Below are 24,453 nucleotides of genomic sequence, written 5' to 3'. Positions count from 1 at the left end.
TATAAATTTATAAAATTTTATAAAAAATTTAAATATACTATAAGAAATATATTTTTCAATTTGACGTTATATTTAAGATTGTTTGGTTAAATTGTCATAAAAATTTGTTATAGATCTAGTAGATTTCTATATATCTAGTAAATTTTTATGTCTAATAAATTTATTATTTCTATTTTTTACAATTATGCATAATATTCATTTGTATAAATTTTTTTATAAATAATTATTAAATATAGAATAAATTTTAATTATATAAGTTTTAAATAATACAGTTTAATTATAATATTAATAAATTTTTAAATAAAAAATATAAGTATAGGAATTTTATATATAACTATTAGCTACTCTGATTAACTCTCATATAATTGGTTAATTTTGAATATAAAGTTTAGAAATGGCCGCCAAATACTGGTTTTTCGTGAAATGCTATTTCTTATTTATAACTTTGTGAATGTGTTTATATGTGTCAAAAAAACGTGTATGCTTAATATTTTTGGGATGTACGAATAAGAATTATTTACATTGCATATGTATACATATATACATTATTTTATTTTATAAAATATTTCATTGATAAGATAATAAATTAAAATTATATTTGTAATTTACATATAAAAATTTCCTTTTTTTGTCAATTTTAATGTTAATTAGATTTATATTAAAATTCAAAATTATACAATTATTAAATTAAATTAAATACAATGGACAAGTATCAACATATAAGAACATTTATATCGGCGGTTTTGGAATATACTAAACATCCTAGTGAAACAACAGCTTCAATTTTACAAAGAAATCTTGGTGTAAGTAATTATTATAAATTATTATTTTAAATTTTAAAATTCTGTTTTTCATATTTCTAATCTGTATGATAAAAATAAATTTTAATTATTAAATAAAATAGTAAATTTTAATAATTTTGATAAAATATTTTAATATATTTAATATTACATAAAATATTGGAACAAAAAGATTTAATTAATGTAAAATATTTTTTTACAAAATTTATTTGAAAGGTAATAAGCACATCATTAGATTTGAGTATCTTTGATCCTGGAACCAGCATAGCAGCAGAATTTTATGTTAGTTTGCATGAGCTTATGAATTCTTTAGTATCTAGAACTACTTTAATTTGGAGTACTGTTGATGTTTTACAAAATGCTTGTCGCAATGCTGCAGCAAGACAAGCTCTTATTCATACATATAAATTTGCACCTATATTGGCAAGATTATTAGAGGTATATATTTTTATTTATATATTAAATGATAAATGAAATATAATACAATAATATAATAGAAAATATAGAAATATATTTATTTTATTTTTTTTATTTGAGGTTCATATTTTTCATTTATAAAATTTTTTTATTTCAATAATTAGAAATATTAAATTTTTTTTAATTTTTATATTTTAAATATTTTATTTTATGAAATTCTAATATAAAACATCAAAATTTTAAACATATTAATATCTTAATATTTATATAATATATTTTTGTATAATAATTTTATAGGCAAATTTAACAAGTGAAAAAAGAATACGAGTATTAAAATTACTTCAAGAATTAACATATGGTATAAAAATTTCATGGCAAGAAGCTCATTTACCTTATTTGATATCAATATTAACACAATGGGTGACACAATCTAAAGAAGAAAATATTATTGCACTTTCATTAGGTGTATTAGTGAATCTTTGTTATAAAAATCTTCCAGCTGTATATGTACTAATGAGAACAATTGATACAAAAGCATTTATACGTACTTTGTTAAAATTGCAACATTGTAATGTTAATACGAGTGTACAATGTTGTAAACTATTAATTATATTAGAACATACAAATACAAATATTTCAGAAAAATATATTTTGGATTTTGCTGCTGTCACATTCAGCAGTCTTATTACTGCAATGAAACAAAAAGATGTTTTATTGCTAAAACACATTATAGACTTTTTTGATGATGTTGGACAAAATGAGCATTCTCATGCTGTATTACTTACATATTCACAGTAAGTTATTTTATAATTTTCAATTCAATATTATTTGATATAAAATATTTCATTCAATAATTTCATTTCATTTTTTTATTGTGTTAATTAGTTATGACAGAGATGTAGAAAATGTATTGGCTACATTAGAAGATAATGCAGATCCTGAATGTGTTGCTCTCATGATGGAATTTTTATCATCTCTAGTAAAATTAAAATTATCTGCTTTAGTGTCTTTGTATCCTTTATGTGTAAAAACTGCTATGACCTGGGTTCCTGTAGAACAGGTATATTTTCATTTGAAATAAAGATAAGAATTATTATAGATTGTAATAATTATTTCTAAATTAGGTATGTTCTAAAGCATTAGCTTTGATAAGAGTTACTGTAATTGATGCACGACGCACTAAATCATCCTCTGAGGTCTTAGCAGAATTAGATGCTTCTGTTTTAATGCTTATAATAAATTCAGAAAATGATGAAGTTCAGGAAAAATGTGAATTAACTTTAGAAAGAGAAATAAAATTAGCAGAATTAATGCAATTATTTCAAGAAATGGTTAAAACTTCTACACTAAGGACAAAAGTAATGCAGTCCTTGAATGAACAAATGATACGTAAATTATTAAGTGCAATGTTAGATTCTGAAACATACGCAACTAATGATTGGCCAGGGAATTTTATTCAAGTATTAAATTTTTAATTCTTAAATTATAACTATAATTTTTTAATAAACATAATATGGTATTATGTTTTCTAGAATCCTACTACAAGTTTATGTATTCATGCATTAGCATTGACTGCTGATTTAGCAGCTCATAATTCAAATTGGTTAACATTATATTCTGAGTTGCTTAGAAAAAAACAAATTCAAATGATTATGGCTCATGCATTATTTATTGGTGATGCAGATGTTAAACAAAAAGTCCTACAATTGACATCTACTGTAGGATTTCCTCAGGAATGGTAAGTTTCTACCATACTTTTTAATCACTTATCAAAGCACAAAGATTTTAACAGATACTGTCACTCAAATAAAACATTACTCTGTCTTCACTATTAAAATTAAATACTTTAGCAACATATTATTTTAATTTTTATTGATGACAACTCTAGACAAATTCACTATCACACGCAAATTGTATCCCATGTTTTTGTGTGACAAGTGTTTCCGCGGTGGCGCTTTGTATGAAGCAACTGGAGCCTTTGATATTGGTACAAAGTACTCCTGGAATGGTAACAAATATTGGAAGTAAAATGACTATAAATGCAAATAATGAAATGGCTCCACTGTTTTCTTTCGCACAAGAAGAACGGCTTGATGCATTTTTAGCAAAATTGAAAAGAACTTATGAATCAAATCAAATCAATGATATTACTACATCAGCAGTAATGGAATTATATGAATATAAGGTATATTTTTGTTATAATATATTTTATTATAAGCATAAAATAATAAATAATTTTATATTTTTATAAAATAAAAGTTAGCAGCTATGAGACATGCAGAACGGGCTATGCAATCTAGTTTAGAAGCAGCAAGTAATCATGGAACCAGTTTACAGCATAGATTGGCACAAGTAGTAGCTGAATCAAGCCGTTTACATCAAATGCTATTTGACACACAACAATGTTTAGAAGGAGTAAAATCTACATTAACTGTAAAACTTGCTGAAGCAGAAGAGCAAAGTAAAAAAGCAGTTGCTATAAAAAAACAGGTTAATATCATAATGAATTTATAAAATAAAAATTTAAATTAAAACTTCAAAATAGAAAAATTATGTTCATAGGAAATCGAAGGTTTAAAAAAGATAGTAACAGAAAAATCTGCTAATATTGATCATTTAAATGTAGTGCTTGTGCAACATAAACATGAATTAGAAAGTAGTATTAATAGAATTGAAATATTAACTAAAAAAATAAAGGAATTGGAAGTTGAATGTTCAAATGCAGATGCAAAAACTACAGAAATGACTAATAAAAATCATGAATTAAGTAAATTACTTCTTAAAATGCAAGATCAATTAAATAAAAAAGATCAGGTATGTTCATAAAGATTTGATTCTTATAATAGAATTGCTAATATATAACATATTCAATATCAAATAGGTAATAGAACTAAAAACTGCGGAAATTCAATCGAATCAAAAAGATATATCTGCACTCAAACAAGAAACTCAACAATTATCACAATTAGTAAATACATATGAAAAGAATATTGCTGAAAAGGAGGAAACAATTAAAAAAATGAAAGCAGAATTGATGGATTTAAGTCGCATGCGAGATATGATTTTTGAACTTACTGCTAAAAAAAAAGAAGATTTAAGCACAAGCTAATATTATATTTTTATATTATAAAATTCATTTTCAAATTATCAAACAATTTGATAGTAATTTTAAAAAAATTTTGTTATTTAAAATTTTGTTATACTTTTTTCTTACATTTTTAATAAGTAATTGAAAAATAAATAACATACATGCACATATACATTAAGGACCAACTAGATTGCATAATTTATTTTGTAAATATAATTTTGTTCTTTATTATCATTATTTAAATATTTTACATTTCTATATGTGTGTGTGTATATCTGTAAAATTCAAAAAGTAAGATATTTTTCATTCATTTTTAACATGAATTATCATAATGCATGCATTAATCATTTTATTTTTGACGTGAAAAATAATTAAAACTAAAAATACAAAAATTAATGCTTATATAAATTAAATAGTTATTGTTGCTTTTTTTTTTTTTTTTTTGCTTGTCAAATATGATATAATAATCATTACATGCATATCAAATATGAACAAATTTTGTATAAATTTTTTACTTTTCTTTTTTAATTAAATATTATTTGTGTAAACATTTTTATCGAATAATTTCTATAATTAATTTATATGTATTACAAAACTAGTTACAATATGATACATAGTAACATAGTATTTTATATCAAAAATTATTTGCAATAATTATTTTTTTTATGACATTTTATGTATAAATAAATATATTTATGATTTACTTTAAATTTTATTAATTTTTGTAAAGAAAATAACAATGTCTAAATTACTATATTATTATCTTATCGTGTCATAAGAATTAGATTAGGATTACATTATAATTATATATAATTTAAAATCCAATAAAATAGATAAAAACAATTTAGAATATCAAAAATATTCTGTCCATTTCTCCGTTTTATAAATTTTCATCTATATATATCGAAGTAATCAAATTGCAATGATACATTTAAGGAAATAAAGATCAATATTTAATATCTCAAACTTTTTCAATTTAATTTAATTCAGTGAACTAAAATTCTTTATAATAATTTATACTGCTTTGATCTCTATGTAATCCTAATTATATTCGTATTCAGACACAACAATTTTTTAATTATATTTATTATTTTACTAATAAATTTTACTAATAAATCTAATTATAAAAATTATCTTTATAAAGCTTTTTGTATTCTTAATATAGAAGATTTTATTATAGATATAATATTATTTTTGTTAATATTTTTATAATTTTCATATCGAAATTTGTTTTTTATTTATAAATTTTTTTATTTATAAATCATTTTATCATTACACTATCATAAGAAATATAAAGACAATTTACATCTTGCATTTTGATTGCACAAAAGTTGTGCATGTTTATCATTTTTTTAATTATAAAATAAAAATTCAATTATCCATTTAAAAATTATTAAATCCTGTTCTATATCATATATTCTCTATATCAATCATTTTAAATGAATGATTGTTTTTATGTACATATAAAACTCTTACATATAAACAAGAATATAGACTCTTCAATATTTTTCATTTTATAAATATAAAAAATATTTTGATAATTTACATTTTTTGATGAGATTAAAATAAATTAAATTATTTCTAAATTAGAAATAAATTTTAGATTATATCCATTTTTTTTTAAACCTAGTTATTATTATATTAAATTAAAAATCAAAAATAAAAGCTTTAAAAGTCATATTGTCATGTGAACAGTTTCATTGGAATGATACACAAAGTTCAATATTTGAACTTCATTAATATAATATTTAATACTGATGCAAATAAATTTTTACTAATTACTAATTTAGCTAATGTAATATATTATTTTGCCAAAATAATATAATAACTCATTGATTGAAATATTTCATTCAATAAGAAATTATTAATATATCAAACTTGAAATTAAAAAAAAAACTTTGTGCCTAAATGACAGAAGCAGTCAATATTATAAAAATTAACTAAAATGAACTAAGCGCAATTCGATCCAATGATAAATTATTTTCCATATTAAATATTTCGTGTGTAACGAAATTTTGTCATCAACTACTACCTCTACTCCATGGTTGTTCTGTGGCAGATGCAAAAATTAAATAAAAACAATTAGTTGCCATGTTTATTCCTGCTGCTAACCAGAATACTGTATGCCAACGTGCCAATGTTTCCTGTAATACATATCAAATATACATATAAATCAAATATATATATAATATATATAATAAATTTAATATTTTTATAACACAAAAATATATAAATATATAATCACATATACTTATACTAACATGTCCTTGAACAATCATTCCAATAACATATGGAGCTAAAAATCCACAAGCATTTGCAGCAGCATTTGTAAGTCCATAAAGAGTTCCCGCAAATCGAGGTGCTAATGCAATATGATTCATTTGATTTCCTGCATAAACTGCACCTTGTAGAGATCCTAATCCAGCAAGCATCATCATAACCATCATACGATCACATTCAGCCCAAATAGCACCAATAAAACTGAGACTGGGTCCTAATGAAGCCACTGTGTTCCATAACTTGAACGATGTTAAAGGAGATAAAAGCTGACGGGCAAGGAGAGCATCTGCGAAACTTGAAATACCGAGACCGACTAACCAAGAACTTAAATAAGGCAGTGCTGAAAAGAATGCATCCTGTTGTACATCGAAATGCAAAATTTTATCCATATATGTTGGTAATTCTGTCAAAAGTGTATAAAATGCCCATGATTGTCCACATTGTGTAATAGCTATAGCCCACATGGGCAATGATGTAAATATTGATAACCAAGGAACTCCTGTATCATTCTCCTGTTATAAAATATATTAATTTAAATTTTATCCATTATAATAAAAGTATAAATTTAATTTATTAAAATTGAAATAAACCTCATCCTTCTTTTCTACAGTAGCTTCAATATATGCTCTTTCTAAAGGATCAATTTTTGTATGTTGTGCAGGTGTATCAAACACAAAAATTAGCCAAAATGCATACCATATAATACCAAGCCCTCCAAATAAATAAAATGCAAGAGGCCATCCACCCCAAAATTCTAATGAACAAAGCCATCCACTTACTGGTAAAGATATGACAGTTCCAAAATTTGCACCTACATAAAACAAATATGATAAATCAAATTTATTATATAATAAAAAAAGAAATAATTACCTGCATATACTACAGCAGCAAATTTGCTTCTTTCTAAAGGAGGTACCCAGCATGCTAACATGCTATGCATTGCAGGGAATGTAACACCCTATTTATAAAAAAAAAACAAAATTTTTAAGTTTTTCAAATGTATTAATTTATAATATAGTTACCTCTGTAAATCCTTCTGCTACCCGTACAGCTAAGAATGGTATCAATCCTAAATAAGCTGCAAAAGGACTAATTACAGTCAATACAGCAGTCAGAAATACTCCTAATCCATATATGAGTTTTCCACCAAATTTTTCCGCCATTCTACCACCAGGAACATTTGTAGTTACATAACCAATGAAAAAAGCACCCAATATAATACCTTGTATTTTTTCATCCCAATTAAATTCTCCTGCACTCTTTGAAAATTTATATTACTTTTTAACATAATTGCAATTATCAACTTTCTTTTTTAAAATTCAAAATTAATTTTGTTTATATTAGATTCTTATAAAATTTTTATAAATTAAAATATTATTTTCAAAATATATTAGAAACATATAATATTAAAATATCTTGACAAAATATTTAAAGAATATAGTACATAATAAGATAAAAGCAAAAAATGTAGGCGTTAAAAAACATGTTGATCTGTTTAGGTCATACTAAAAATGATAAGTTTGTATGAATAATATGATGATAAAGGCAAAACTAATGTTAACATTTGATTTGCATCAGTATTATGTATATAGAATATTATACATATTACATATATAGAATATATCAAATTATAACTTAGTACTTATTTAATAATCATTTAATTTTATTATATTATATATATTATTATTTATATTATATATATAGAATATATGTTTAAATACTATGTTAAAAATATATTTGATATGAATAATATTAAAAATATGATTAATATAAATAAAAAAATATTGTAACATATTAAAATACTAGCTAAAAATAATTTTTTAATTAAAGTTATAAACCAATAAATTTATTAAATAAACTTACTGGTATAAATGTTCCATTAATTGGTTTTTCTTTAGGACAAACATCTGTGGTATCATTATCATCATTATGTGGTACTGCTGTTTGATTAACCATTGAAACAATAGCCACAGATAAATTCACTCTCATGGCATACACAAGTGCAAATCCTAGAAATCCTAAAAAACCTAATGTATGCCTTGCTTTTATGCATGATTTTGTATCAGGTGGAATATCTGGTGTAGTAACTAAAAATAAAATTTTATATAATTAAATTTATTAAGATTTTGATTATTTGATAATTGAAAATATACAAAATTTATATTTTTTCATAAATTCTTAATTATTTTAAATTTAAAAATCTAAATAAATTTTAAAATCTATATAATATTTTAATCATTATCTTTTTTTGTAACTGTTAATTCAATTTTTACATAATATAACTTTCTTTCTTTTTTAAAATATGATTAAAATTATAATATTATATATATTTATATAATATATATATTTTTTAATATTAAATAATATATGTTTATATTAAAATATTTAGAAATTTATGAATGCTAACAAACTTGTAGAATTAAATTTTTCAAATATTTAAGATTTAAATATCCTTTTCTGTATTCTATTTTAAATAGTAAAATTTAACTTAATTTTTAACAATTATAATGCTATTTTGAGTTAACCTGGTATATCTTCTGATAATTTTTTATAAAATTTTTGATTCTTTCTCTTTCTTGACATTTGTTATTATGTGTTTTTAGTATATTTGTATACTTAATTGCAAAATTTTTATTTATATATTATAAATATATTAAAAATAAATAAAAATTTAAAGCATAATCATAACATACATTCTTAAAAGAAAAATAATCATTAAAAAGTTTTCAGAATATCCGATCTATGATCCACATAAAATAACATTTAAAAATTGCTTGACAGCTGACAGTATTTACAGACGAATAATTTATGTGCCACCCTATCAATTCTTTGTTTCCAAACAATGCCTTCCCACGCTACGAGGTCTTTGGAAATCTTAAATATCTTCAAAATACAATAATATAAACATACTCATTAAAAAAAAATATTTATATATAAATGAAAATAAATTGTACAATTAATATAATAGTAAAATATTAAAAACATACCTTTTTCCAAAAAATCATTAACACACAAAGGCTGATCATCTCTCGAGATACTGGGATCTAATACTTCCATGTTGTGCGCTTTTTTTTAACACTTAATACTTTCACAAAGAATTTGTCAAATTTTAACCATTAAAGATATATTTTATTTATATATAATTATGTTTTTTTTCATTTATAGCATTGATATGATAGCAGAATGATATGTAATTTAATAATGAAATTGTGTAAAATTTTAACAGTGATATGATGCGTATCAAGTAAATTGTCGTCTGCTGTCATCATCGCTGGCGCGAATTGCTGCGCGCTCACGTCATTTAATACATACATACTTAATACATACATACTTAAACTAGATTGTATATAAGTATTTACTTATATGATACTTGCGCAAGCGCTTTCCTTTTGTAAAACTTTTCATGCTTAATAAAATTAATTAAAATATAAATTAAAATGTAATTATTATGTTAGATGTTAAAATGTATTCAATTGTAATAAAATTATATTGTATAAAAATTGTAAATTTTGCTATATTTTAGTAAATAAAATATAATTTTATCTATATATTGCAATGTATTTTGTACAACTACAAAATTACAATAAATTTTTGTAACTGCAATAGAAAAAATTGATTACGTAAGTAACTTATTATCTACAATAACTTAATTTATTATCTATAATACTTATTATATAAATCGCATTATTGATATTAAATTATTTAATAAAATTTATTATATATACTTCAGAGAAAATTAGATAAAAAGAATTATTTTATAAATGATGTTGATATGATTGTAATATTTTATTATATTCAATTATTGAAATAAACTTATTTTTTCTATTTGATTTCATTATAAGATAAATTAACATATATTATTATAGGATATATAATAGAAAGAATTTATTAAATTGTTCAGAATTTTATAAAAAAAATTATTTATAATTTAATTAAAATAATTGTTTATATGCAAAATATAATATTGCAATAATAATTATAAATCCAGTAATTTTATAAATTAACTAAAATTAATAGATATTTTTCTTCAAAAAAAAAATAGTACTGATTATAATATAATCACATTTTTCTTATTAATTGTTATGCTTCAAGATTACTATGACAGCATGTGTATTTAGAATATTTGAAAAAATATAAAAAAATATGAAGATCAATCACAATTCAAGAATTTCAACGATAATATTAATTCATGAAAAACATATACAAGAATTTTAGTAAATTGCAATTTCCATTCCAATAATGAAAGATTAAAAAAGTTTATGTTTAATGCTATTTTCGTTAGCTAAGATTAACAATTATATATAATATTTAATAAATTTTTTTCATACATTTTATAATTATGTGAACTCTAATTTTTAAAAATTATGTTGTTTGGCATAATACTATTCTATTATTATATCATTTCACTACTTAGTTAGTAATTTTTCTTATTTATTGGAATTTTATAAACATGAAAAATATATAAATATAAATTATAATTATATTAATTATACAAATAATTAATACCCTGCAATAAGAATAATATACTATTATGTATTGTAATTTCTAATATTGTAAAAATTTTGTCTTTCCTAAATAATAAATTTTTTATTATTTCTAAATTCAAAATATTTAAAATTACATATAAGTATATTATTTTTCTTAAATATAATATAATATACATATGTATACATATGTGTGAAATATCTACATATACTGATTTTTTTTTATTAAATATTATATACATAATTATAATAATTAAAAATTATATTATAAATTATAAATTTTTTTATATTTAATAATTTTCAAATTAAAAAAAAAAATAAATTGCAGAAAATAAATATACTGAATTATTTTATAATAATCATTTAAGTACTGTTTTATATTTCATGTCACATATTTAATATATTATATATTATAAACAAAATATTATTTATATATAATAAAATAATATAAATAAATTGAAATTATAAACTTTTAATACCTAATACCACAGCACTTATAAATTTATAAATTTATAACATTTCATTATTCTTATTTTACATATAAATAAATAAAATAAAATAATTACATTTAATTTGTGATTTATCCAATAATATTTCTATAATATAACGCATAAATTTTAATTGATAATATTAAAAACAATAATTAAAATTTTTGCATTTTAAGAAAAAAATACTTTATAATTTATCCTTATATAATAGAATTCTTAATTCATACATGATTACTTTGATCAATTAATATAGTAAAGTATTTATCATTCAAATATATAATTAGAAATAAGTAATAATCATTAATTTTTATTGAGTTATATGGAAAATAAATAAAAATAAATATAAATTTAAATTATTTCACTTGTTTATATATATTATATTAATAAGAGAACATAAATAAAAAAAATGTAGATAGAAAACAAATAAAAAAAAAATTTTAATGTAAAACTATATATTGATTCATTAAAAAATAAAATAATATTTAAAAAATAGAATAAAAATGTTCCACTTAACTCAATATAACAATTGCTTTTAACATTAAAAACTGGTATTTTTTTAATATAATAATATTAAAAATTTTATAAATTGGCTATTTTTTAATTATATATAAATAATAATCAATATTAATTAGTTAATTAATTGATCAATATTAATTAATTAAAGAATAATTAATAACTAATGCTAATCTAATACTATTTCAAATATCTATATACAAATACATAGATATAGTATGATGAAAGGAACATCATACCATAATAATGTATATTTTATTATTTTATAATGTATTTTCTTTGGTAAATAAAATAAATAATTCATTAAAATAATAAAATTGGATACATAAAATAATTAAAGTTAACAATTTTAAATTCATTTATATTTTCTTGAAAACAAAAAATTAAAATCTAATAAAAAAAGAATTATTATAGTATTCTAAAAAATCACAGGAAATATGATAAACCTAATTTTTAATTATTTCATGTTTAATTAATTCAATAAAAAATTATTAGAAAAAATCCAGAAATAGATTGACATAATTAATTAGTAAAATATTTAATAAATGACAATAAGTCTCAGATCTTGTATTAATATACAAGATTTTATTTTGCATAAAATATGCTAGGTAAAATTTATTTTTCTAAATTAATATATTTTAATATTAATGTTATATTTAATGTTAATATTAATGTTTCCAGAACGAAATTTCATTTATAAAAACGAAATTTATTAAAAATGCTACCAGAGCATTAAATGAGATATTCTAATATATATATAGAACTAGTTTTTACATTAATGATTATTTAAATATATTTTTATTACCAACTCACTGTAGAAGGAACATGAGAACCAACTGTAAAATCTTTGTATTGGGAAAAAACACAAATCTAAAAAATATGATAAATAAGAAGATTTAATATTATATCAAAAAACATAAATAAACTAACCTTATCTTTTAATCGTTGGCAAAGTTGTAATGCTATAGTAAGCAATACTAAAGCATCATTTAACCATGGAACACTACATTCTGCTTGCTGTGTTTCATATTTAACACTTCCATGTGCATTTTCCAATTGATATATTGCTAAAACTAATTTATAACTTTGGATATAAAAACTAATAGCCAAATTCTCTGGAAGATTAGGATTTAATGATTTCTGCAATAAAAAAATTCAATTTATGATATATGAATTATATAAATATCTTATAATTAAAATTAATATTGAGTATAATTTTTTGAAAATTTTGAAATAAAATTTGTATTTTATTTGTTCCAAATGTTTTATATTATTTAATCATTTTTATGTATTTAAAAATGATAATAAATACTTGAAATATCACACTGTAATTAATCATTATAATATTTACTAAAAACATTCACTCACCATATTACGACTTTTAATCAGATCATCAATGGTTTTCTTTCTAGGAACAATTAAACTAGTACGACTGCGTTGAAGACAACCAAGAATATTTCCTAATACATGCATAACTTCATCAGATGTTTTAAAAGGATAATGTCGATCAACATTATCTATGTGAGCAATTGCTTGTTGTAAATGATTAGCAGCATCTTGTATTTGTTGTAATTTCCAAGGATGTTCTGTTTGTATACTTGTCCTCATATTAATATTTTGCTGACGTTGTATTTTAAAATTAACTTCCTATAAATATATTTTTTTAAATTATGAAATATAATTAATTGTATTAATTAATTACTATACAATATAATAATAATTATATTAATATTAAATAATATTAGTTACAAAATAGAAAAATAATTTATACTTACTGCATTTGTAATACTGTCACCGGTTAAAACAGCTACACATTTTACTTGATCATGTGGTGCAGCAAATACAAATCTGTCCGTTTTATTATGTTGATCATTGCCAAATAATGCTAATGGAAATCTTTGTGCACATTCCTGCAGTATCAAATAAAATAATTAATAAAAAATATAAATTGTTTAATTATTTTATTAATAATTCCAGTTATATTTCTTTAACATACCATTAAAATATTTCTTAATTGCGATAATGAAGAATGAACTTCTTCATGAAGTACCCATTCAAATTCCATTTGCTAAAAAATTATATATTTTATATATAAGATGACATAAACATTAATTCAGTAAATTAATTAACATTTAATTTATGTAATTTATGTATTAATTTATGTACATATATTATAAAGAATATATCATGTATATAAATTTTAAATTATTAGTTTTTTTTATTTGTTATTATAAGATGATAAGATAAATTTAAAAATTATATAAATGTTAATACAATTGTCATTTATGATAATAATATAAATAATTTATATTTTATTAATAAATATTCTTTAATTATTATATATGAAAATATTATAAGAATTAATATTTTATTTTATACTTTCTTTTATACTTCAAGTTTTCATTTAAATTTTGTGTGTTATAAAATTTATCTTGCAAATATCTATATGTTTGAGTAAATTAATATTTTGTAAAAATTTTGATATTTTATAATTATGTAATTTATTAAAATATATTTATTATATATATTATGTTATATATATATATATATAACTTTTAAATTTTTGAAATAGAACTATTAAATTACATATTTATATATGTAAATAAGAAATAAACGTGATATTAAAATTCATTGGCACGAACATAACCACAAACAGCATGTTTTAACAAGAACAGCAAGAATAAATTGATTAGTTCGACGATAGATAAGGTAACACTATTATCACAAACCGCGAGACGATGAGGTCGTCTAAGTGATTAGATAAACGGTAGACAAAGGCAAATAGCTTACGAGATTGTGAGCCTCCTCCTTCTCGCAGTCAGCCATTTTCTCTATCGGATGATAGTTCCAGTTGTTTCCTAGTTACAAATTACAACGTTCTAAGTACATATGTGCCTAATCTTTAAGTTTTTTTCATTAATTTCTATTTTTTTCTTCATGTATTTCATTTGTCACTCATTCCGCAATCAAAGATTATCGTCACATTAAAGACAGGAGATAAATCTGATCATCTACTCTGATGTGAAATTTTGCAATCTGAAATAGATAAATCGTTATCATTATAAGATATTTTTTCATTCTAGAATTAGTAATTAAAGAAATTGACTTATTGATAAATAAATATCAACGAATATAAATAAAACACCTGTATCACTTTACATAAAAAATATCTTGTTATATAACTTTTTATATATCTTATAATCAAGTTCATAATATATGATTTTTAAATATGTAAATCAGTATCAAAATCAATTATATTATTTTTTATACACTTAATATATTAATATATTTTATATATTCATATTTATATATTCATATTATATATTCATATTTCTATATATTTATATATTTATATAGTATAAAAATTTTATTATATTAAAAGAATATTTTAAAATTATAAATATATGTATAATATGAGTATAGAAATATTAAATATATATAACTGATATATATTAACAATCTTAAATTTCAAATAAGATATATATTTTATAAAATAATAAAATTTATTAAATAGGAAAAAAGAATATTTTTTTATTTATTATGTATATTTATTATATTATATTTATTATAAGTAAAATTTATATAAAATAATTTTTTTGACAAAGTTTTATATAAATATTTGAATTTTTATATCATTTTCAGGAATTTATTTTATTTTATTCAGTTTTATAATATTTTTTATATAATTATAAAATTATCTTTATAAATTTAATTTTCTACAAAGAATCATGAGTCTTAAATTGTATTATGATTTATTATCACAACCAAGTAGAACACTTTATATATTTTTAAAAATTTGTGATATACCATTTGAAGCAAAATTAATAAATTTAGCAAAAGGTGAACAATTTATATCAAAGTATCAAAATATTCATCCCTTTCAAAAAGTACCAGCTATTGAACACAATGATTTTAATATGATAGAAAGGTATAATTATTTTATATAATATATATTATAATTAATAACAAATTATAATAAAAATTATTATAAATAAATTTAATTCTTAGTTAAATATAAATTATAATTCATAATTATATATTTGTATATATTTATACAAATATAATGGCTTATTTTATTTTTTATTAAGATTATCATTATTATTGTATTAAAAGAAATATAAATTATGTTTAATATTTTAAAAAGTATGAAAATAAATTAAACTTAATAAAATAAATTAAAATTATAAATTAATATTTCTAGCTTACATAAGAAATAGAATTACTATTTTATAATTTTTATATTATATATATTATTATTATGCTGATAACTTATTATTAATATTTTATGATAATTTTTTATCTTTAATTTTTGAGTAATGAAATAAATAATAATAGAATATTATAGAATAGAATATAAAATAATTTTTTAAAAATAAAATATTAGCATTAACATTATAAAAAATATTATTTATAATAAAATTTATTTATATATCAATATCATATAAAATTAATTTTTTATTATAATACTTTATTTTAATTTTATTTTTTAATTTTATTTGTTTTTATTTTAATTTTTATAAAACCATTAATTATTTTTAAATTATAATTAAAAAAATTTATAAATTATAAATTTAAATAATTTTATAATTTATTTTAAAATTTAAAAAAATATTGAATTTTACAGTGTTGCAATTTTGAGATATATCTGTAGAGAATTTAAGGTAGCTGATCATTGGTATCCTAAAGACTCAAAACTTCAACTTAGAGTTGATGAATATCTTGAATGGCATCATTTAAATACCAGACTACATTGTAGTATGTATTTTTCTATGAAGGTAAGAATATTTTTATATATATATATATAAGTAATATATAAAATGATGTTAGAAATTTTATATTCTTTCAAATTTAAATAATTATATATATTAGTTTAAGTATACAAATTTTATGCTAGTATTTTTTCATTGAAAATTAATTTTTTTTTATAGTATTTGATGCCAAAATTAAATGGACAACCAGTGACACAAGAAAAAATTATGAAATATGAAAAAAATATGATTGAAATACTTGATGTTTTAGAAAATGTTTGGTTAAAAGACAAAATTTTTTTAACTGGTTCTGAAATTAGTATTGCTGATATTCTTGGAGCATGTGAATTGGAGCAAGTTCGTAAGTAATAATACATATATTTGTTAAAAGTAATAGTAAAAATAGAAAAGATTATCTGAGATAATGTTTAATTAATTTATATATACATTATTATAGATTGTAAATAAAAAAATTCATACATTATATATATAATATTTCAATATTTCATCATTTATTATAATGTAAAGAAATAATAATTGTTAAAAAAAAAATTTTTAAATACAATATAAATTTAAGAAATAATTGTTGATTATAGGAATAGTTGGATATAATCCTCAAGAAAATCGACCTCGTATAGCTGCATGGATGAAATGTGTTGAAAATAAAACAAGTCCTTATTATCAAGAAGCACATATATTTTTAAACAAACTTGCAACTAAGACAAAACAAGATATATTAAAGAGCAAGATTTAAGATTTTAATCATCATATATGTATAAGATGGGTATAAGAATTTAATTGATTTTATACAATATAATATTTTTAATATTTTCATTTTTTTTATTTATATTTTATATTTTTATATTTTATATTTTTTTATATTTAATTTATATTTCATTTAACAGTATCATTTACATAAAGATTTATATCATTTGAGTATAATGATATATAAAATATTATATATAAATATAATAACTAATAATATAATATAATATAATATAATATAATATAACTAAAAATATAATAACTAATACTGATTCTGATACGTGAAATGAATACAGCACAATTATATATAAATGAACTTTAATTTTATAAATTTTTATATATATATATATATGTTTGTAATAATTGTTTTTATTTGTGCTTAAGAAGTTATTATATTATACTATATTCATATGATCGTTTAAATTTTAAATTTGTATACATATATAGTGAAAAGATAAGGGTTTTAAACAATAGAACGGATATGATGATTTATATTTTATTTTAAATTCATTTATATTTTTATTTATTATGCAATTATATTTTTAAATAATTATATAAATAAATAACAATATTTTTTTTTTAATTGAAATTTAATTCAATCAAGTTGTATAGATTGTTAAATACATAAAAAAATATAAATATAATGTAAATAATTAAATAAATAATTTTTACATAATAATATAAATATAATATAAAAATGTATTAATAAGAAGTTTTGCAAAATGGTAAAAATACAAAAAGAGAACTTTGTTTATCATTTTTAATTATTAATAAGTGAAAATTTATTAAATTTTCATATTTATATAAATAGTTTCAAAAAAAGTTTTGGTTACGCAATTGTTCTTCGAGCAATTTATTACAAAAGTAAAATCTTGAACATTCATATCTTTTTTTGTTAAACATATTATTAAAGCTAAAATCACAATAATATTATTGTCATTAATTAATATTTATTATCTATAGTCTTTAATATTATATTTAATATTATAAACTTAGTATTATAAAATATTTTTTATGCTAAATAATAATTTTAAGTGAGTTTTTTTAATTTTGGCATTTTTTTGGGACATCTTTGAACGTGAATATACCAATGTTTTTCTTGGCATCGTTCATCACAATAAAATGCCATTTCACATCCTAAGCATTTAAATTTTGGCCCGATAATACCACAATTCGAACACGTAAAATTATGCAAACTATTTGGACTACGATTCATTTTACCAAGATGTGGTGTTTCGCAATCTCTAGGTTCATTTGTTGATACATTTTTTGATAATTGAGCATGTGATGAGATTAATGGCATCCGATACGATGCTGGAGGAATAATAGACGTCATTGTTTGAGAATCAATAGCTGAATTTGTTTGTGCAAAATTGTCTGTATTTTTTACGAGTCCTAATCGATCAAATAGAAAATTTTGCATTTGTTGATACTTTGTATTTTCATGATTTTCTTCGTTAAAATTATTATCTTGAGTTTGATTAGTCACATCGCGATTAATTGATTTGGCGCCATTTGATACGTGAGGCGATTCTGTATCAATTATATTTGTAATGCCAGCAGTCGATAATGTATCTGTATCAGTTCTATTGTAAGTTAATGTATCGCGTTGTCTATCAAAAGAAGCAGCAGCGGCAACAGCAGCGGCTGCAGCAGCAGCAACAACATCCGGGATCATTCTATTACGAGAAAATTGATTATTTGTTGAATATCCGATTAGAGGATTTCGAGCCAGAGTCTGATGCGAAGAAGATAAAGATGGTGATGATAAAAACAACGATGGTAAACAGGTTGAAGTGGCAATGTTATTAGTAGTAGAGTTTCCTCGAAGACGATCAAATTCCAAATTATTCGAATGTTGTAAAGTGTTTGTCGATGGAGAGGAATATCTCACAATTGGATCTTGTATCAAAGGAAAACGTTTATCCATATGTTGCATTGATCGTAGATTTTCTTGTATAGGAAAATGATACCCTGGTAAAGAACTCGAATGTAAACGCGGATGATATGGATAAGTACCATAAGGACAAATTGTTGGTTGATAACTTAAGGTAGCAGTATTGTAAGGATCAATCTATAATTAAAAAATTTATATAATTATATAATTATATAGTGTTATAAAAATACTTATTTAATTCTTTTTAATGAATATTTATAAACTGTATCAATTTACAAACAATTATATATATTTTAATCTATTAATTATATAATTTAAAAGATTTGAAAGATTTTTAATTTGTCAAAAAATAATTAAAATGCATTTATTTTAATTTTACTTACTGTATAATTGTTTGGATAAAATTGTGTCATAGAAATTGGCGGACAAATACCAGGGCGTAAAGGTGGAACTGCTGCGATAGGTTGTGAAAGAGTTACAGATGTTCCAATATGTAATTGTTGTGGTTGATGATGGCATTGCAATTTTTCTGCATTACGTTGAGATGCTACATTCATTATATTGTTATTTATATTAGGACCTATCATTTTTGGTATTTCGGTCCCAGAAACTTGCTACGGTATGTTATAAAATTATGAGAATAAATTCGAAAAATTTCAAAGAATATTAAAAAATTATAATAAAATAAATGATAAAAAAAAAATAATTCTTACTCTTGTAGTATTCTCTGCTGTTGTAAATGAGGCATTTCCTGAGGTTTGTAATTTGGATTTGCTTATTGAAGCTTGTTTTTTTGATATTCGGGCCAACCAGTTACCAAGAGTCGGAAACTGTTCAGTTATAGAATGATTTCCGCCATTCCTTTGTACAGAATCAATCGGAATTTCTTCTCCTTTATAATTTTGTCGTAATCTGCTATTCATATAAATATTCATATATGTAAAATATAAAAGTTTGCATAATAAAATATTTTTTTTTTTTTAATAAACTTACGTAGAATATTTCTGATTTAATACTGTCCGTGGAATATCAAATTGAGTTTGTTGAACGGAACTTGATGAAACCTGAAACAAATTCAAACAACATTTTTTTTTTTCAAAATTTCTTTCTCTTCATTGTGTTATTATGTGTATTAATATGATTATTTTTTACAAACCTTTTGCGCATTTAGAGGACCTTGACGGATTTTCGAAAATAAAACTTCCTCTTGATTGGATTCATAAAAATTAGATTGTAATATATGCTTTCTTGATGGAGAAGGTTGTTTGTCAGGCATTATCTCGAACGTCTCATTCTCTTGAACAGATGTCGGTACATCTACACAACTGGTTATCGAACTTATTATCGGTCCGGTATCAGAAAATTCAAGACATTTGATCTTTTCTGATTCCTGTGTTACAAGACGACATTGAGAGAATCCTTCCATCGATTTACTCCTTTCGTCTTTTTTTTCTTGAGTCACACGATTATTCTTTGGAAATTGAGGAATGTTTTTACAATTATTTAATGTTTTTTTATCGACATCACGATCTGAATTTTCAATATCAACGTTGATATTGTTCCCCATAGGCGGAGTTCGTGCGTGTTTTTCAAGATCCGAAGGATCTTTGTCTACAGAATCAGCCTGAAGAGGATCCATAGAAAACGTTGGCTTCATCAACTCTTCGTCAATAGGCCAAACTTTCTTCTCTGCGACTTGTAGCTCCTCCTCCACCGAATCTTGATTCGATGGTACAGTTAGACACACCCTCGGCAAAATTGGTGGGCTATTTCGAATTTCTTCCGGCAATATACAATCCAAAGATGATCGTGGTGACAATTTTGGCGGCTCGGGTGACGACGTTGGAGAAATGTTGTTCACTGAAATATCCATGTCTGAACTTCTCTCGTTCAAATTCATACACGGATATTTGTTATCACTAGTATTAATACTATCCTCATTTACATCGATCACTTCCCTCGAAACTGAAAGCGCTGCGGACAGTTTGCCATGCAACTTCGACAGATTTTCTATTTGCTTCTCGTAACGATTCATCACCTGCCTCAGTCTGGTACTTTGCTGATTATTCGAGTCGTTTGCCATTTCCTTGGCTAACTCCGAGGCTTTGCCACGTAGTTCGCGAAGCTTCTGTTTCAATCTATTCCGCCGATATTTCAGCTTGTAGCTATCGCTACTTAAAGATGCTAGATTTGTGTCTTTTTCATAAAGCATATCATTCCAATTAGGATTTGGACTTGTTGGCGATTCAGATGTCGTGTCTGTGATGATTCTATAATTTGACTCGCGTTCTGATCCCGGAATGATTCGAGAATTGTCGTATCCCTCCATCTCTGTTGCCAGATATGTAATATTTACTTATTTCAATTTTAATGTGTTTATATAAGATCATGAATAGTATAATAAAAAAAAAAAGAAGAAAAAAAAATTACAATTTTACAACAACATTATTGTGAATTTTAATATATCAAATTAAAAGTGATTTTCAATTTTTATTTTTAAAATTGTTTTTCTTTTTTAATGAAATTATACGAAAGATCGTAAAATATAAAAGTTTTCTAATCGTTATCAATCACTGTTATGTTACCTGTATGCACAACTTTTTTCAGTCTCAATGGAGGCACTTTATTACCACTATTTTCTTTCGTCGTCGAAGTAGCTTTGACACATTTATCGGTGCATAAATTCTGTATTCCTTCAGCCGCGTTCGATCCGCAGAAATTAGTCAAAAACTCTTTGATCGAACTTTCCACATTATCCTCTCCACCTTGGCTAGAATTCCCTCCTTGCGATCTCTTCTTCTTTCTATTTTCTTTAACATTATCCTTCTCGTGTTCCATGTCGTTATTATTTCTCCTCGTTATCATACTCAGACTTCCAACACTTGAAATTTGAGGAACAACGTAATTCATTGAGCTCACATAATCTTTCGATGCTATTCGCTCTTCGCAATTAATATTTCCTTCCTTATGAAGTTCCTCGTTTAACAACGTACCGATTGGTTTTACAGATTCTATTTCCTCTATGTCTGCGCTGCTAGATTTTGGTAACACGAACGATGACGAATAATCCTTACGAAAGAATCTCGTAGGCACTGATGGTGCTGGACGAATAGGTAATGAACGATTCGGTTGTACTGGTATCATACATGGTCCACGATCTCGTAAAGCAGTTGCTAAGCTGCCATTTCCATTGTAATTTAATTTACTTGAACTATCTGCTATTATAATTCGAGGTTCTGGAATACAATGAGAAGTAGTGCAAGGGAAGCAAAACTTTCTGATATCTAATAATTAATAAAAGAAGTGCAAGGAAAGAAAAATAAAATGTTTATAATATGCAGGTATTCTATGATTTCATAAGAAATTTAAATAAATTTTGATTCGTAAAGAAATTAGATCAATAAACGTGTGAAGATTAAAAATATAAATAATAATTTATTTATTTTTTATAATAAATTTTTTAAATTTCGTATAGTGTTTATTATTATTAATATTATTACTAAGAAATAATAATTACGATATTTAAATATATATTTAGTAAGGGAAGACATTTATTTATCGATTTTATGAAGAAACTTAAACTTAATTATTCATTATCATTATTCATTATATTAATTTTTAATTTTCAAATTGCAATGTTTTATATCCACGTATCTTCATTTTTTTTTAAAAAAACAAATTGAAAATAAGCTTTTGCATCTTCATTTTAATATCTCTCGGATAGTAAATGCATATTTGAAATGTTCAGAAAAATTTATTGATATTCATCACGTATAATATATATTAAATTTTAAAAAAGATATTATATTTCATAAATAAAACAATTTTTTTTAAATAAGTATCTCCCTCTTTAAAGTAGATTTAATTATCGTCAAATTAATCAAATAATTGATCAATTAATAAATTCTTCAATCTGATTGATATTACTAATCTTTTGTACCTAGCACAACGCCTGTAGAACACTTCTCGTTTCCGTTTTCCATTTCATTAAATGTGCTCGTCTTCACATCGCAGAATTGCTTCAAAATTGTTTGTTTCCACGTGTTCTTCTCATCGGTCGTTAGATCAACGAAAATGGGCCTCTGCTGATCATACTTATCTCTCGGCAAACAACCGAATTCACTTTCGATCAATCCATCAGGTTTCGAATTCTTTCTGATTTTTCTCAAAATATCACGTAGTTCGAAACTTTTTTGAATTTCGCTGGAACTACTAATTAGACAAACATCTTGTTCCTCCTCGAAATTCGTCCCGTTTTCGCAATACAAATGTTCACAGCTGTTTTTTTCTTCTTTGCCACGGGAATCACTCGAAGATTCTTCGATAAATGACAAACTTGAACTTCTGGAGGAATCTTTGATCTTCTTGTAAACGATATTATCGCGAGATATCATTACCTTTGGCCAGCAGTCCTTTGTGAATAATTTATACGTAGATTTCTGCTTCTTCGATCTTTCTCTTTGTTTTTTCGGTGAGTTATTCGATTGATAACTATCAAGTTCTTTCATTTTCTTTCTTCAAAGTATAGTGGAAGTAATAGTGGTTTGTTCGTGACAGAACAAGAGGGATACGTCCTTCGTATCGATTATTTAAGTCGATATGAGACAGATTAATGATTACTTTTTAAATATATTCGACTCTTGGATGAGTATGTTTTATATGAATAAAATGATGTTCTTATTTAATGTGATTTTGATGGTATTATGAAATTAATAATGTGAAATAATAATGTAAAATAATGAAACAAATAAACTGATAGTCGAGTTTAATGATAAAGAATAAATAAATTGCATCCATTTTCAATGAATCTTGTAAAAGTTTCTTGAAAACATCAATATATTTATAATGTATGTTTTGTATAATATTAAATATTTATCAAAATTGAGGAATAATTATAAAGTTATAAATTTTAAATAAAAAGCAATTAAAATTTAAATTAAAACTTAATATTTTAAATTAATATGTCTAATTTT

General features: G+C 22.3%; 5 protein-coding genes and 1 long non-coding RNA gene across 10 annotated transcripts; 2 read left to right on the top strand and 4 right to left on the bottom strand.

Annotated features, from left to right (window-relative positions):
- Positions 1-380: 380 nt before the first annotated feature.
- LOC107994180 (uncharacterized) lies at positions 381-5,148 on the top strand. 2 transcript variants are annotated; one of them, XM_017050968.3, is made up of 10 exons: positions 383-803; positions 1,017-1,238; positions 1,515-2,011; positions 2,103-2,277; positions 2,342-2,677; positions 2,750-2,955; positions 3,156-3,402; positions 3,477-3,707; positions 3,780-4,031; positions 4,099-5,148. In XM_017050968.3, exons 1-10 carry the CDS (start codon positions 702-704, stop codon positions 4,324-4,326), a joined length of 2,496 nt encoding a protein of 831 aa, XP_016906457.1. In that variant the 5' UTR covers positions 383-701; the 3' UTR covers positions 4,327-5,148. The 2 variants fall into 2 exon arrangements, with proteins under 2 accessions (XP_061932344.1, XP_016906457.1); XM_062076360.1 differs by lacking the exon at positions 4,099-5,148 and having other exon boundaries at positions 381-803; positions 3,763-3,895.
- On the bottom strand, positions 517-2,143 carry LOC133666276 (uncharacterized). The gene is made up of 3 exons (XR_009830215.1): positions 2,003-2,143; positions 1,766-1,905; positions 517-1,647 (listed from the first exon to the last, which is right to left on the bottom strand). It is a non-coding gene; the product is annotated as an uncharacterized LOC133666276 (long non-coding RNA).
- Positions 4,504-12,615, bottom strand: LOC108003865 (sialin). 2 transcript variants are annotated; one of them, XM_017066407.3, is made up of 7 exons: positions 9,573-12,615; positions 8,449-8,672; positions 7,608-7,844; positions 7,456-7,543; positions 7,176-7,396; positions 6,567-7,097; positions 4,504-6,449 (listed from the first exon to the last, which is right to left on the bottom strand). In XM_017066407.3, exons 1-7 carry the CDS (start codon positions 9,640-9,642, stop codon positions 6,327-6,329), a joined length of 1,494 nt encoding a protein of 497 aa, XP_016921896.1. In that variant the 5' UTR covers positions 9,643-12,615; the 3' UTR covers positions 4,504-6,326. The 2 variants fall into 2 exon arrangements, with proteins under 2 accessions (XP_016921896.1, XP_061932350.1); XM_062076366.1 differs by lacking the exon at positions 9,573-12,615 and adding an exon at positions 9,279-9,478.
- A 143-nt stretch (positions 12,616-12,758) lies between these two features.
- Positions 12,759-15,002, bottom strand: LOC107994090 (protein rogdi). Of its 2 annotated transcripts, none has more exons than XM_017050851.3 (6): positions 14,861-15,002; positions 14,067-14,138; positions 13,846-13,980; positions 13,439-13,717; positions 13,001-13,210; positions 12,759-12,940 (listed from the first exon to the last, which is right to left on the bottom strand). In XM_017050851.3, the coding sequence occupies exons 1-6, from the start codon at positions 14,894-14,896 to the stop codon at positions 12,872-12,874; spliced, it is 801 nt and encodes a 266-aa protein (XP_016906340.1). In that variant the 5' UTR covers positions 14,897-15,002; the 3' UTR covers positions 12,759-12,871. The 2 variants fall into 2 exon arrangements, with proteins under 2 accessions (XP_016906340.1, XP_028520768.1); XM_028664967.2 differs by lacking the exon at positions 14,861-15,002 and adding an exon at positions 14,657-14,708.
- LOC114577014 (glutathione S-transferase theta-3-like) lies at positions 14,681-17,652 on the top strand. 2 transcript variants are annotated; one of them, XM_062076373.1, is made up of 5 exons: positions 14,681-14,779; positions 15,713-15,998; positions 16,695-16,845; positions 16,999-17,179; positions 17,415-17,652. In XM_062076373.1, the coding sequence occupies exons 2-5, from the start codon at positions 15,799-15,801 to the stop codon at positions 17,570-17,572; spliced, it is 690 nt and encodes a 229-aa protein (XP_061932357.1). In that variant the 5' UTR covers positions 14,681-14,779; positions 15,713-15,798; the 3' UTR covers positions 17,573-17,652. The 2 variants fall into 2 exon arrangements, with proteins under 2 accessions (XP_061932357.1, XP_061932356.1); XM_062076372.1 differs by lacking the exon at positions 14,681-14,779 and adding an exon at positions 14,817-14,953.
- Positions 17,653-18,065: 413 nt separating this feature from the next.
- On the bottom strand, positions 18,066-23,988 carry LOC107994183 (uncharacterized). The gene is made up of 7 exons (XM_017050970.3): positions 23,421-23,988; positions 22,066-22,716; positions 20,637-21,811; positions 20,474-20,544; positions 20,194-20,392; positions 19,864-20,094; positions 18,066-19,657 (listed from the first exon to the last, which is right to left on the bottom strand). The coding sequence occupies exons 1-7, from the start codon at positions 23,986-23,988 to the stop codon at positions 18,614-18,616; spliced, it is 3,939 nt and encodes a 1,312-aa protein (XP_016906459.2). The 3' UTR covers positions 18,066-18,613.
- Between the last annotated feature and the right edge of the window lie 465 nt (positions 23,989-24,453).

The sequence above is a fragment of the Apis cerana genome, linkage group LG6, assembly GCF_029169275.1.
Source record: "Apis cerana isolate GH-2021 linkage group LG6, AcerK_1.0, whole genome shotgun sequence".
NCBI lineage: Eukaryota > Metazoa > Arthropoda > Insecta > Hymenoptera > Apidae > Apis > Apis cerana.
Note: the sequence above shows the minus strand (reverse complement) of the source record. Positions and strands in the feature narration are given on the sequence as shown.

Coding starts and splice junctions, on each gene's coding strand:
- LOC107994183 (XM_017050970.3), bottom strand. CDS start 23,988: ATGAAAGAACTTGATAGTTATCAATCGAATAACTCACCGAAAAAACAA. Junction 22,717..23,420: donor TTCTACAGGCGTTGTGCTAG/GTACAAAAGATT, acceptor ATTGTATTCCAG/AACCTCGAATTATAATAGCA. Junction 21,812..22,065: donor GAAAAAAGTTGTGCATACAG/GTAACATAACAG, acceptor ATCTGGCAACAG/AGATGGAGGGATACGACAAT.
- LOC114577014 (XM_062076373.1), top strand. CDS start 15,799: ATGAGTCTTAAATTGTATTATGATTTATTATCACAACCAAGTAGAACA. Junction 15,999..16,694: donor GATTTTAATATGATAGAAAG/GTATAATTATTT, acceptor TGAATTTTACAG/TGTTGCAATTTTGAGATATA. Junction 17,180..17,414: donor ATGTGAATTGGAGCAAGTTC/GTAAGTAATAAT, acceptor TGTTGATTATAG/GAATAGTTGGATATAATCCT.
- LOC108003865 (XM_017066407.3), bottom strand. CDS start 9,642: ATGGAAGTATTAGATCCCAGTATCTCGAGAGATGATCAGCCTTTGTGT. Junction 7,845..8,448: donor TTAATGGAACATTTATACCA/GTAAGTTTATTT, acceptor AAATTTTCAAAG/AGTGCAGGAGAATTTAATTG. Junction 7,397..7,455: donor TGCTGCTGTAGTATATGCAG/GTAATTATTTCT, acceptor TGTTTTATGTAG/GTGCAAATTTTGGAACTGTC.
- LOC107994180 (XM_017050968.3), top strand. CDS start 702: ATGGACAAGTATCAACATATAAGAACATTTATATCGGCGGTTTTGGAA. Junction 1,239..1,514: donor TATTGGCAAGATTATTAGAG/GTATATATTTTT, acceptor ATAATTTTATAG/GCAAATTTAACAAGTGAAAA. Junction 3,708..3,779: donor CAGTTGCTATAAAAAAACAG/GTTAATATCATA, acceptor TTATGTTCATAG/GAAATCGAAGGTTTAAAAAA.
- LOC107994090 (XM_017050851.3), bottom strand. CDS start 14,896: ATGGCTGACTGCGAGAAGGAGGAGGCTCACAATCTC. Junction 14,139..14,860: donor AGGAGGAGGCTCACAATCTC/GTAAGCTATTTG, acceptor ATAATTTTTTAG/CAAATGGAATTTGAATGGGT. Junction 13,718..13,845: donor GTGACAGTATTACAAATGCA/GTAAGTATAAAT, acceptor ATATATTTATAG/GAAGTTAATTTTAAAATACA.